At 40.6% G+C, this 14,618-nt stretch overlaps 2 protein-coding genes across 2 annotated transcripts; both read right to left on the minus strand.

Annotated features, from left to right (window-relative positions):
• Positions 1 to 510: 510 nt before the first annotated feature.
• On the minus strand, positions 511 to 4,429 carry kcnk3b (potassium channel, subfamily K, member 3b). The gene is made up of 2 exons (XM_079573945.1): positions 3,998 to 4,429; positions 511 to 2,161 (listed from the first exon to the last, which is right to left on the minus strand). The coding sequence occupies exons 1-2, from the start codon at positions 4,278 to 4,280 to the stop codon at positions 1,299 to 1,301; spliced, it is 1,146 nt and encodes a 381-aa protein (XP_079430071.1). The 5' UTR covers positions 4,281 to 4,429; the 3' UTR covers positions 511 to 1,298.
• A 1,229-nt stretch (positions 4,430 to 5,658) lies between these two features.
• On the minus strand, positions 5,659 to 14,371 carry ezra (ezrin a). The gene is made up of 12 exons (XM_079573965.1): positions 14,288 to 14,371; positions 14,077 to 14,172; positions 12,905 to 13,179; positions 12,001 to 12,084; positions 11,428 to 11,574; positions 10,568 to 10,664; positions 10,148 to 10,311; positions 9,635 to 9,765; positions 9,330 to 9,490; positions 8,595 to 8,687; positions 8,166 to 8,405; positions 5,659 to 6,203 (listed from the first exon to the last, which is right to left on the minus strand). The coding sequence occupies exons 1-12, from the start codon at positions 14,348 to 14,350 to the stop codon at positions 6,039 to 6,041; spliced, it is 1,716 nt and encodes a 571-aa protein (XP_079430091.1). The 5' UTR covers positions 14,351 to 14,371; the 3' UTR covers positions 5,659 to 6,038.
• Between the last annotated feature and the right edge of the window lie 247 nt (positions 14,372 to 14,618).

A 14,618-nucleotide genomic window follows, 5' to 3' on the forward strand; every position in this document is an offset into this window, starting at 1 on the left:
CTGAGCACGGCAGAAAAGCTAAAACTAGAATGTTTGGCATAATATCCTGATGACATGCTTCGGGCCATGCAATTCATAGGATTTTTACTGAAATTGCAATCTCAACTATGAGCAGTCTCAGAAATCAACGTGGTGCTTTTTAAATGTCAGATTTGCTGCCAATCCTCTTGCACTGCGGCATTGCAGTAATTGTGTATATTAATGTTTTCAGTTGTATGAGCTCGTTGGATGAATGATTTTGTGTTTTGTGATCATGGTTTTCTGAACTTTCTGTCGTTACATAACATTGTGATGTAGTCGCAGCTGAGGACGGAGCCCACATCAACAGGCTGCTCCACTTTGAGTCATTTTGAGTTATGGTCAGCTTTAAAATCACACAAACATGAAAGTGTCCTGAGATTTGTGAACGTTTGATACTTGGTGTTGTGTGTTTGGTCCCTTCTTTTCCTATGTAACTAGTCTTTGACAGGCTACCAAAATGTGTGATGAATTTGTTACATCAACCTACACTATAGAAAAGGTTCCTGTAGAGAGTAAGACTGTCTATTGTTTTGCTGTGATTGGATTTGATCTCAACAATAATCATCTTTGACCGGAAGTGGACTGTAACCGATGACACCTATAGGGAAACAGCATTTTGAAGGGTGTAGCCTTCGTTCAGATGACAATGAGGCTGTTCATTGTCATCTAATCTGTGATTTCGGTCATTAAAAAAGAAACAAAGAAAAAAAAAATCAGTAGAAAAACAGTGAATAAGCCATGACTAATGCTATCACTCATTCGCTCTATTCTCTGGTCAGTGGTTGTTTACACTGTACATCACGTTTTTATCACATGATGGTGCAGCACGTTATTAGAAAACAATACCAGCAGGGCACACAAAGAAATCCAATCAAAGTTATTGTGACTACTCATTTGAGGTTCTGATGGGTATCATTATTGCCGTACATTCAGCTTTCCACAATATCCAGACTGCATTTTAGTCATAGATCGATAACAACTAATGCAGCCCTTAGTATTGACATCTCAGGTTCCTATCTCCGTAGAACAACCTTATAAAGTCGGTGTGTGTGTACATTGCATTCATTTGCTAACACACACTTTTTGAGGGTTTCGTATTCATTTCGCTCACGGCAGCAGCACTCTCCCTCTTAGCGTCCGCCTGTTGAAGTTTATAGCACCAGGAACGTTCCCACTCCTTGTGTCTCATGCCAAATTTCTGTCATCGTTTTTTTTTTGGCTGGATGATCGTGCATTGTGCCGTATTGTCTTGTCCAATCTGCTGCACTGGATGGAGGCTACACTGAGCTGCGTCTCTTAAAAGCTCTAAATGGGGATAATAGGCCTGATGTTATTGAGCTTATATTGGTGCTGCAATGTCTTGGTGTGCACACGCAGCCTGTAGTCCCTGGGTCAATGTAGTGGCTTTCTGTTTGGAGATAGGGGTCAGAAATAGCCAGCTCTGGTATCATTGATGAGGAACTTTGCAATTTCTCCTTGCTCCTGTACCAAAGGCAGGAGCATATCGTTTGGAAATGGAGAACCTCTGTATACACGCCTTTTAAGTCGTTCGATTTTGTTTCTGCTACATGTGTGTTGGCCGCGGAGAGTGGAAGAAGTCTCGTCACCTCCGCTCTTGGCTTGTTGTAGGTCATCAGAGCCTTTTGCCGAGCGTCCCGCCTCTCGTCTTCCATGTTCATAGTCAAAAATCTCAGCACGACCAAATTCAGAAAGGCCCCGATCACCGTCAGCCCCATGAGGATGTAGACAAAGCAGAACGCAACATATCGCGGGGAGTTTTGCAAAGCTTCGTCTTTTTGAAGAGCTACGTAATCTCCAAATCCGATGGTGGTCAGCGTGATGAAGCAGTAGTAGAAGGCGTGCAGAAAGCTCCACCCCTCGGACTGAGAAAACAAGATGGCGCCCACGCAGAGGGTGCTGAGGCAGGAGAAGAAGCCCACGGTGACCATGTTGGCCATAGAGACCTCGGTTCGCCGCATGCCCAGGCACTTCTTGGCTTGATGCAGCAGGTAGCGCACAAAGGTGTTGATGCGCTCGCCCAGGCTCTGAAACATGACGAGGGTGAGAGGGATCCCCAGCAGAGCGTAGAACATACAGAAGACCTTCCCTGAGTCGGTGCTGGGAGCTGCGTGGCCATAACCTGTATGGGACAGACGGGATAAGTGTAAAAAAGTAATGTTGAAAGGGAAATGAAATCAAATATCTATAAGAAGCCAAAAGGGGAAGCAGGCAGCAGTGGTTTAAATACAGTTAGAGGTTTCCCATTCTTATAATAGTAAGGTACTTGTCACCACAGAAAAGAAGAAATCAGTTGGAAGTGTCAGCCTCCACCAGAGCATGAGCCAATATGCAAAATCCCAGTCAGTTGTTGTAACACATCACTTCTCACTTCATCAGAGACTCGAGTGACATGAACACGCTCGGATTTTTACAGTTTGATATCCCACACACAACACCACTCTGTTGTTTGCTAGGAAATTGTAAACACTGGAAATAAAACACATTGGTATAACCTTCCTTAACCTCAAGTGTGAAAACTAATAATGGTGTTTCTGGAGTTACTGAAACCAACCTGCGGAGCCTGTTTCGGAGATTGTCATTAAACATATCCTTTTCCTGCTCGTGCAAATATAGAATGAAAAACTGTGGTAGTTTTCTATGGTAGTACTAAAGACTAACCTAAAAGAAAAAAACTGTGTCTCTTTGTTAGGCCTAATCATTATAAAGTTGCCTCAAAGATCTTACTTCAGCTTTCTATCTTGCAGACAGACGATCAGTGATTGTAGTTTGCCACGTGAGTTAGTCTCAATCAAAAGTAGGATGTGCTTTGATTTGTTTTTGCATTTCTACTGATGTTCTTATGAATTGTGCAAATATAGGCTATACAGTGGGAGGAAAAAGTGAGTACACGTTGGGAATTTCTCACATTTCTGCCTAAATTGGTCATAAAATGTGGTCTGATCTTCATCAAAATCGTGAGAATGATTAAATAGTCTCTGCTTAAACTAATACCACCCAAACATTTACATTTGATCATATTTGTATTGGCCATAACATGTAAACATTCACAGGACAGGGAATAAGTGAGTACACCGCCAGAATCTCACTGAACTGCAGCAGTTCTGTAAAGAGGAAAAGTCTAAGATTCACCCTGATCGTTGTGTCTAATCTGAAACTACAGAAAAGCACTTATTGCTGTAAAAGTAGGGTCAGCCAGCTATTTAATTCAAGGGTTCACTTACTTATTCCGCGCTGTTGTGAATGTCTCAGGTTTTTCTGCATTTTATCATATTTTATAGCACTAATAAAAATATGATAAAATGTAAATGTTTGGGTGGCATTAGTTTAAGCAGACACTGTTAACTCATTCTTATGATTTTAAAAAGACCACATTTTATGACCAATTTAGGCAGAAGTGTGAGAAACTCCAAACGGTGTGCTCACTTTTGCCACCCACTGTATTTGCACAGTCATAAGAACATCAGTCCCCTGCTTCGTGGTGTCGTACAGACCTCATCTAATCAAGGCTTTTGGATTGATTTCAGTCGCATTTGTTTTCCTGTTGAGTGTGCCATTTTGATAACTTTTCAATATCAGGTGGACTATTTCGTTATTTAAATTGTTATTGCCAGGGCAACAGTCCTAATGTGTCACCTTTTCAGACCCATGGACAGGCCCTAGTATGGTTCAAATGTGGCTTTTTAGGCGATGATTGTTTAGTCGTCATTTGAGACTGCAATCAAAACCGAAATCCAACCATAGTAGACATCCTTGTTCATTGTTTATTTCATCTCGCCATTCCTCCTAACGTCGTAATGTTATATCAATCATTTCAAACCGTCAGTAAAACAGAATAGCCAACAATTTGCCTTTAAAAAAAATATATCATAGCCGCTCGCCTCGTGCACAACTTTCACGGCATGGCCTCATCCCTCAGCGTGCACCTGTCCCGCGCTCCCATCACTCACTCACTCACCTATAGTTGTGATCACAGTGATGGCGAAGTAAAAGGAGCCCGCGAACTTCCACTGAACCCCGGCTTTGTGCGGCTTGAGCTGCAGCACCACGGCCTCCAGCTCCTCGAAGTTCTCTTTGGTTAAGTTCAGTTTGCGCATCAGCTCGTATTTCCGCGCGTCGAGCCGCCGCTTGTGACTTTTCTCCTGTTTGGACTCGAGGGTCTCAAATACCGCGGCTCCCACCACCAAATAGGTGAGGATGCTGACGATGAGAGCCAGAGTCCGCGCGTTTTGCCGCTTCATGGTGAGGAAAAAAAAAAAAAAACACTCGCGCGCTCAAATTAGTTTTTGTTATGTCCGTTTTTTGTTCCCCGACCTTGCCTTCGCTCCTCGAGTCCCGATCCAACAGTGAGGCGCGTGGAGACAGAAAGAGCTGTTCTTTCAGCACCACCCCCACATCACAGTTGGGTTGCTACTGTATTTGGACTATTTGTCACGGCATTATATTTAGATTCCGCCGAGGAAAAAAAACAAAACACACACACACACTGGGCAATCCCACGGAGTTGTCGGAGCAGGAGCTTTACGCACACGCTCTACGTCCAATAAAGGCCAAAATAAACAGCGTTTCCTCCAACAAGTAGCTCATGCCTCTTTCAAATAAAACAAAGTGCGATCCCGAGGTCATTTGAAGGTAAAATATTGACCAAGTATGGTGGTTATTTAAACAGGCAGCTTTACTGGCTCCATAAGTTGTCTAGCAACCTCCAGATAACGTTTTCTCTTGAGTAAATATTGATCCAAGGCACATCCTTGTCTCTCTACATGTTCATTACAATGAGATATAAATGCTCTTATTAAGGGGAATTATGTCACTATGAAGACTTCGATACAAAGTCTATGTTAGCCAAAAAAAAACATAGTCATGGTTCAAATAATTAACCTATTTTGTGTAAATATTATTTAGTCCATTCAAAAACATCCACATTCCTGTAGCTGTAGACTTCCAGTGTAGATTTGCATTCCAAGAAAGAAGTCCATTTGTTTCTGGATCAGGATATGCAAAACGGCAAAATATTACACTGGGCTTATTGTACAACTGAGAGATTCAAATGTCCACGTCAGGCTCTACTGTTCTACACATGTATTTTGACATGTCACACTTGCAAATAGTGGAATATCTGATTGTTTTAAAAAGAAAAGGGAGTGGTCTGAACCTTATTGTAATGCCGTCTTGTGAATTAAAAGCAGTACAGAGAAATTGAACAATAAACTCCATAAAAACAACAACATTTGGATGAATATGAACAGGCCATGTCAGCAATCCTTTTAGCAAAACTCACAAATGCACAATTCAGAAATCTTTGTCCATTGAGCCATAACAAAGTGCCACAACTAAACTAAAATAACTGTTTTGTTTTACAGGCCGGCGTTCCCCTTTCCTTATAATCTGTAAACACACAATGACGCATTTTCCGAGGAGTTAAATAGTCTTTATTGTAATTGGAGACATGAAATAGGTGGTGCTTACTTCATGGTACATTCACTGACTTGGAGCGCACAAAGGATTAATGCCATTTTTGTGAATTAAAAACGTTTTTTAACTTGACATAACTTGTACAACACATTTGTTCATAGCAAATATCAGGGGGAAAAAAGTGTATTTAAAGGATGGGAACTCAGGCTATATAGGGGTGCACAACATTAATGTATTACAAATGGTGTATCAGAACATGGACTTGTGGGTTGTGCTAGAGTTCAACAAGTGTTTCCCTCCAAAAACAAAACTCAACTAGTAACATATCTTTAGACATAATTCATTACATTCATTACATTGGAACAATTGTGTGTTTCTTTAAATATTTCCATTTTTAAATTCAAGATAATTTCCTTCCCTCCCCTTCCTCGAAGCCATTTGTGCAATGCATCCGGTGTCTATATTGTGCAAGCTATTGTAGTCATTTCCCCCCAAACCTCCTTGGAGTTTCCCTTGTGTGTCTCAATAATGAAGTAAAATTAACGGCCATGGCGAGGTATTTTAGATTAGATTTACTGACGATTCTACAAAGCCTCGAACTCGTCAATCCTCTGCTTGGTGTTGCCCATGCGGATTTGCCGAAGAGTCTTGTACTTGTCCCGACCGGCGCGCACGTTTTCGGCGTGGAGCATGTCGTTTACTGTCTTCTTGTTGTCGTCGCGGGCGGTGGACAACTCTGAGCTCAAGGCCTGGAGAGGAAAAGGACAGAGGACTTAACTCAGACGACGGAAGCCAGTGTTGCGAAAGGTTTAAAGTGGACATATCTTGTGTAATTGTGGCTTAAAACCCAACTTTTGTGCAACACAGCATTGATATTTCACATTTTATCATTTAACTTGAATGGCAAAGACGCATGATGAGTAATGACAGCTCTTTTGCATCTCGTTTGTTGCTTAGAGCGCTCTCCACTGGCAGCAGGAGGAATTTAAAAAAAAGTATAAACCACCTATTTGAGCAAAGATAAACGCAGTCTAAGTGCAGAGCTGACCATGGTTAACAGGATTACTCAAACCTGCATGAACATATTGAAATGTAACTTCTGATAAGGAAGCAATGGCATCACATTAAAAGCTTCCAAAAGTAAATTTGCTTGATATCACCCCTTTAATAAGTAAAACTGAAAGAATAAATGATGTGAAACGCAGTTAACACATCACTATAATGCTGAACTTAAAAGTCTAGGTTTTATTTGTAAAACCTAGAGTTTCACCTAGAGTCCAGGGACTGCGGATGGAAAATAGCTGCTTAGCTAAATCAGGTACAAATCATCTCCTCTTTTGTAAAGACTTATGGTTCAGTACATTGTCCCTGTTTCAATAAACCATAAACTAACTAAGTATAGGGCTGCACAACTAATCAAAATCAAACTGAAATCACAATTTTGTTTGTTGAAATTAACAACAACATTATTTTGAATTATATAACGTCCTCTGACAATACAATTATCTGTCTCCATTAGTTTTTATTATGCATAAAATCTGTGATCTTTCATGGGCAGCATGAGATTCTTGTATTAGCACTTCATCCATAAATCACCATTTGTTTTGGTGCTGTCCAAGTAAGATAATCTATTTACAATTACACTCAGCAGGACCAAGGCAGTTTGTTTGATCGAGGTAGAATACAAACATAACCAGTCGTAATGGAGACTACAATATCACGAGCACAAACTGAGCGAAACCACTTTCTATTTTGAACCACTTTAGAACAGTTTCCTTTGCTCTCAACTTCCTCTATGGTATCACATTTGTAGACACCATTGTTGGTTACTTTGATATTTTCACTTTGTTACTTTTTTATAACCACACACTGTCTTTCACTATACTGAATGATTTCTGTGATTTGGACCAAACAGCACTTCTCACAGCCACGGTCGAACTTAACCACGTCATCCAAAAACATCTAAGCATATATTTTAAAGCATTACGCCCAAAGTTGAGCTCCAGTGTGCATCAATGCCCAACGATAAATCCTGTGTAATCCTGTGATGAAGAAGCTCATATTTTGGCATCATTCATACAGCATCATTAGTGTGTTTACATGCAAACGGCTGTCCTGTTTTAGCAAAAATAAGTCATAATCTAGACATTTAGAGTCACATCTCGGTAACTGTGTGGTCTCGTTGTACTTTTACTTAAGTTAGTGAGAGTAAATATTCTTTGCAATCTAGAAAAAATAGTCCATAATCACCAGGACCTGTAATTTACAATTTACATGAATCGATAGAAGTAGTGGCAGTAAAAGTCATGGCTTAAAAGTGGTAGTAATGAAGGAGGAAGTAACAATTTTTAGTCAATGTATTGATGGTAACAGAAGCAGAGATAGTAATTGCTAGTGTTTCAAATGTTAATGGTTGTCATACTAGTATCAAGTAATAGTAGTTGTTGTAGTTTAAAACCAAACAGTATTTGTAACTTTATAAATGAGTTTTTTTTCTACATAATCTGGAGTACAGTTTTTGGATACTTTTGCTGCTGGTCCAAGAAGACAATAAAATCACAGTTGTTTGTTATGAATGTGTTATTTGATCATATGTGGGTCATCGGAGGCACTTCACCTCATTAATTCTTCATTTACAATATATAAAATGGTTATGTTATGGTTGAAAACTCGGCAGAGGAAGTGGATAGTGTGTCTGTGCCCTGTCTGACCTGGAGTTGTTTCTGCAGCCTCTCATTCTTCTCGGCCTCGGTCATCCGCTCCTCCTCTTCGCGGTGGTCGTGGATCTCATTTTGGTGCAGCTCAGCGCTGTAGGAGCTGTTTTCCTCACTGTGTTCGTGATCGCTCTCACTGTCCGAGGAGGAAGAGGAGCTACTGTGGACTGAGTTGGATGTCTGGACCGTCTGCAGCTCCTCCTTAGTCCGAACCAGATTCTCCTCGACCTCGATGGCCTTCAGACATACAGTCATATAATGAGAAGATTTGAATGTTTTACACAAGAAATGTATCTGAGTAGTTTTAACTAAAATCCAACTGGTCATTTGTGAATGTAAAACACATAATAGTGGTCTTAATGTTTTACCATGCACATCCAAGTTGTAGAAAAAAGTGTCGTCCTATTGCGATGTTATAACACTAACCTTGCTGTGCCATGTATCAGCCTCCTCCTCTTTGACTCTCTTGGCCTCCTCCAGAACAGCGATCTTGGCTTCGTACTCGGCCAGCTCCGCCGCCTGAGGGAAGAGCACAGAGTGTAGAGTACAAATATGACAGAGGACACCTGCTCTTTCTTCCTCTCTCTCTCATTGTTTTATGAATCGGTGTTTGATAGGACAGTGGTGTGAAAGGGAGTGAAGAGTGGGAAAAGACATTCGGATCACAACATTGCAGTATAAATATTGCAGCCTAAATCGTCTATATTATCATGGAGCACAACGTCCTATAATTCCTTCACAGAGATGGGCAAGTGAAGTCTGATTTACTGGGATAGACACTGTTTCAACCAGGTGAAACTTTTTTCTTTTTGGATATTACCTTGGAAAACAGACTCCTGATCCCCATCTTACAGTGCATGTGACATCATTTCATTTTGTATAATATGAAAACAACACATGCAGTGAAGAAAATTTCTCCTCAAAACAACTGATTACTCTGTTAATTCGTTTGTGTAAATATGTTACAGTGCAGTGACTGTGAATTAACAAAGTACTCTTTTTGTACCTTGGGAATATTTGATGTTCCCTTGTATCCATGAAAAAAAAAGTAAAATAAGCATTGCTAAGCACACTACTTTTAATAATCTATATCTTGTAAGCATATTTAGAAATGCATGTACAGCCCGTGTGTGTTCAGGTTAATGCTTTCTTGTGGCTCACCAGGTGCTCCTGGTTCTTGAGCTGGTCCTCTGCCTGTCGGGCCAGCTCCTCTTTCGCAATGATGGCCTCCATACGCTCTGCCTCCAGTCGGGCCGCGTCCTCCTCCACCCTGCGTCGCTCCTCCTCAAGGCGAATGGCCCGCTCCAACTGCTCCTGCAGCTCTGCGGGACACAGCAGCAAACTATGTCAAAAACCTGTGACTCAAGTCTTGGCGTTACTGGGTGGGAAAAGTTTGAGCAATAATTGTCTAATAATAATAATTGAGTATTATAAAATACATTTTGATACAGCTATGCATGTCTGACCTCTCTCTGCTCTTCTGGTGGTCTCCTCGTACTCCTGCAGCCTTATTATCATCTCCCGTTTCTCCCTCTCCATATCCTCCTTCTCTCGCTCCATCGTCGCTCTCTGCTTCTTCTCTCTCTCCAGCTGATCCCTGCAACATGTACACAGCTCGGGGTTAAGCCACAGTCAGGACTTAAGCCGGGTTCAGTCATGATTAAGTCCAGGATAGCCAGAAGCCTCATTAAGTCTAGTAATTTAGGCGAGGAATATGGCTTAATTTGGTCTTGGTTCAAACGAGGTTTTGGTTGGACTTGGTATAGCCCTTGTTGTCACTTTTGGTTTATCCTTAAATTAGTTCTGCTTTGTCTCTCCCATCTGAGTATATGTTCTATGAAAGTGTCAAACTGAAATAAATAGTTTAGAAATTTTGGGTCAGCTAGTTGCCACAATATTTGGGTGGGTCCTGAAGCTAAACCGGTTGAGAACCACTGCCCTATAGCTCTTAGTCCCAGTTCCCCCTGCTCCCTCCAGACCTCTCTATCTTCCTCTGCAGTCGCTCCTCTTTGGCCTGGGCCTTCATCTGCTGGACTTCGATGGTGTCGGGTTTGCGGCGGCGCATGTACAGCTCGTGGTTCCCCATGCAGAGCTGCAGGATGCGCTTATTCACTCTCAAACGGGGCGCGTAGAAAACAAAGTCCTGGAATCACATCAAGCAAATATCTCAATTAAATACATTTAAAGGATGGAAACACAACTTTTGCTATAACCTGGCATGCTTATTTCTGTAAATGTTCCTTATAACATACTGCCCCTTAACGTTCTATCCTAATAAACTAATTAACCTAATAAATGAACTTAGCATTTTGTCCAAAATACACAACCTAACAAACCCATGGATAGAATGGACATATTAAATTAATTAGAATTTCACATGCTCATAACGAATAACTTACCGGCGCCTTCTTGTCAATGGGCTTAATCACAAACTTCTTATCATTGAAGGAAATGTTTCTGATTTCACTCCAGGGGAACCCGATTTTAGGAGTAAGCCTGAAAAATACAGAAAGATCTTTGTTTGAGTCTGATTGAACAAAAAGTGCTGTTATACAGGAATTTACAACTAGAACTCTTGATGCAAGCCCAGGCTGTGTCGTCATATCTGCAGAGGTCATTGACTGTTGTTTGACTCATGTATTGACCTGGCTGTCGACTAGTTTGTCTCCATATATCAATAAACTATGAAGGTTTGAATGAGTCAAAGTAAGTGCATATTTTAGATACCAACTATTGTGGTCTGTAATTTGGTCAATGAGATTAATATAAACAAAAAAATAATTCTCAGACATTCAACTTGTTTTGAATGTATGAGAATTCGTTTAACTGAGAAGCCGATGACCAGCCATGAGGAGTGAATCTGTGTCAAGAGACTTGTGTCATCTTTTTTTAAACCATCAATAAAAATAATGAACTAAAAATATAATATGTCGCTGGTGCTGGTAATCATAAAAAAACCAAGGATGTCAATGGTGAATAAGCACAGATGTTTTTGGGACCAATAAGGAATTTTAGGATGCACTTAGTCTTGCAGCATAGGGTGGAAATAACATTGTAATTTGGGATAATTAGAGATCATGCATTTCAAAGCTCTGTTTTAATATTATATGGTAATTGACAGACTTGATACAGGGCTAAAATAGAGGTTAGAGTAAAGACTAGTGATAATACCATGGAATAAATTAATGATTACAATGCTATTACTGTGCTGTCTAAGTTTCAAATGACTGTGGCTTTGATCAATTAACAATCTCTTTACCTGTCCTCTTTCCCGTAAATGTTGACTCCCAATGTGTCCACTCCCAGCCACAGATCAGTGCCTTTCTTGTTCTTGATCTCAAAAAAGTTCACTCCGTACATCTCCAGGTCCTGAGCGATCTTCAGGTACTCAATCATGGACTCCTCCCTGTTCACAAAGTTTTGAATACACTATGACATAGCATTGGACAAGAAAGGAAGATGTTTCGGTCTTGAGCTCATCCTTTAAAGCTCTTGTTCTTGTTGTTAACTCTCTGGTAGGTTTTCAAAGTGTAGTCTTACTCTAGGCCTCCTGTATGATATTTGTTTTTCTGTTTGGGCCAGCAGGTTTTATTTGACAGGACAGCACAGAGTGAAATGGGTTGAAGAGCAGGGAGGAACATTCAGCAAATTGTCTGAGCCAGGCCTTGAGGTACTTGGAACTTCATATATATTTTATGCAGGAAAAGATTGGAAAACACAACTCTCAACTGTACAACATTACTCCTCACACAACAGGTATCCTCAGTTTCAAGTCACTAAACCGTGTATAAAATCTAGAAGTTACTTCTTTTTTTGAGTGAGTTGGACTCACTTGAACATGTAGCGGTGCTCCTGGTGCCAGATGTGGATCCTCTCCTCCCACTGCTCTTTGGACAGTTTGTGTTGGTCCAAGACTCTGCACAAATAAAAGAAAATAGTTATAAAGGTCACACATAAAATTGCTTTGGTTTTATGAAAACAGGGAAAATATAGAATGCTACAGATGCAGCAAAGAAAAAAAAAATAGTGCTATTTATTTCCTTTTATTTTCCTAGCGTGCCTAGCTGTAATTAAAACCTTACAGGATACATAATTAAAAACAATAAAGCACCTTTACCTTTATATCATATAATTAAATATAACTGAAATCTGTGAAGAGCACGTTACTCTTTACCAGTTTACTCATTTTTCTGTAACAATTCACCAAAACCAACAGGAGGTGACACACGACAAAGGCATCCGGCTTCTTGTAAAACTCACGGTTTACCCTGAAACCTGGTTAAATATTGATTTATGTGCTCCTTACACTGAAATCCTGAGGCTCTCTCATTCTTCATACGATTACATCACACTTTCTATTTGAACAGCACTGGCCCCAAGTGCACCTGTTCAACAATGCATCTTTTACATACAGAGATGTCACATGATAGGGTCTCGCTTTATCTGAAATTTAGATACTTTAGACATTACACATAGGGATTCCTTTTAAATACCTGGTTTAGCCCTGGTTTCAGCTCCCGAGAAAGCATAACGTTTGTGGTACTTGGAGTGAAACGTTTAAGCAACACTGCATTATATTGATTAAAAATATTTAAGTGGTGAATGTCCTTGGGCAAGACAATTCAACCGCTACCTATATAGATGGTAGTTTGAGATTGGCAGGCACACTTCATCAGTCAACCCCAGGGCAGCTGTGCTACGTTGCTGAGCACCAATGGGACTTTCATCCTCCCTACCTCCTTGGCAGCAGGCGCTCGTTGACCAGGTATCCCGTCTGGTGCACGGACTTGTCGTACTCTCCAAACTTGGCCTGGACGGCGTATGAGGCCAGGAGCACTGCGGTCTCCGGGGGGCAGTAGATGTCCTCTGTCAGGATGTCCTCTTTCACTTGTAAGAAGAAGAGGCGGCGGGTCACGTCCTGGATCAGCTCTTCTGTGACGTCCTCCGGGAAAAACTTGACCCTGAGTTTGAACTGCAGCGGGGTCTCCCTCCGGATGTCCTGCACCATCACCTGGGACCAAAAAAATGTATATAACTTTTAGAAACACAGCAGACTCCTTGTTCCTATAAACTAGTCGGCAGAGGCTAGGATCTAGGGATGACCAGGTTAACACAGGCCACCCCTGGAATCTGATTGGCCCCTCCAGGTGCCACCCTATAGGGCTTGAGGTAGTATACTGGGGTCAGAAGAGAGTTTAATTCAATTTTACTCATAACATAGTACCAAACTTTAACAGAAATGGGAAATAGCCATGAGCACTCATTCATATATTCCTAAAATTTACCAGAATTCTTATTTTGCTGAAAAAATGCCACCCCTGGGCCCCCCCTTGAAAAACGTTTAGACACGCCCCTGTCAGAGTTTGGCTTATGTCTAAGAGCTAACTTTATACTTGATTGTAGTTTTTTAAATGACTAAATACATGACCATGAAAATTAAAAAAAAAACTGTTGACATACCAAATAAAATCTCTAAATTATCTCTAAATTATACTTTAAATTAAATTATTTAAAACAAAAATCCATTGGCAAGTACTTTTGCTTGTGAAAAGAATTGATGTCAGTTCAGGTGTGGAAAATATATGTTTATTGTTTTATTATTATAGTATCATATTATGGGTCTATAACTAAGACCTTTTATCTCTGTTAGTTACAGCTTTAGAACACAATTATCTAAAGTAATTATCAAAAGTACAACTATACAACCCCTTCTGATGACATGTAACTCCTGAGTTTCATTTCATAACTCCTCTTCTTTTATTTTATTTTATATCTTGTTCATACAGCGTATTATAACTGAACTATTTCCACTGTTTTCACCAATATTTTATTACTATGAACTGTATATAAAATGAAACAATAGGTGACTGACTGCTAAGCTGGCAAGTATTTGTCATAAACATTGTACCTTCTTCTCATTGTTGAGCCATGTGATGAATCCTTTGCTATCGACAAATTGCAAACCGAAAAACCAGGTCTCACGCAGGCCGATGGTTCTGGAAACCTGTGCACAACAGTGAACAAATGCACATACATGTTAGATTTGGAGGCAGAAGCAATTCATTTAATAAAAGCGGTTGCTTGTTTTAAAGCAGCTTTTGTTGTGGTGCAATCCTGACCTGGTCATACAGCTGTTTGCCTGTTGTGTTGGGATGAAAGGAGAACTCCAGCTCCGCATCCATCGTAGTGACGCGAACATTCACCTGCAACAGAGAGGTCATACCGTCACATGACCTGATAATGTCAGAAGATTCTCTTATTTCTCTTAAGTAGGGGTATATGTCCGCTCAGCTGGCAGGTGATTCAATGCCATATTGACAATTTGTTCTTGGGCAAGACTACCATTGTTTAGATGTGGTAAGTGAATGAGTGATGATTGGTGGAGATCGAAGAGGCCCGGTTTCAATGTTGGGGTTGGGAGGGTGAGCCGGACGAGAATGTTTTTAACAT

The sequence above is a fragment of the Gobius niger genome (assembly GCF_951799975.1).
Source record: "Gobius niger genome assembly, chromosome: 16".
In the NCBI taxonomy this organism is placed as follows: Eukaryota; Metazoa; Chordata; class Actinopteri; order Gobiiformes; family Gobiidae; genus Gobius; species Gobius niger.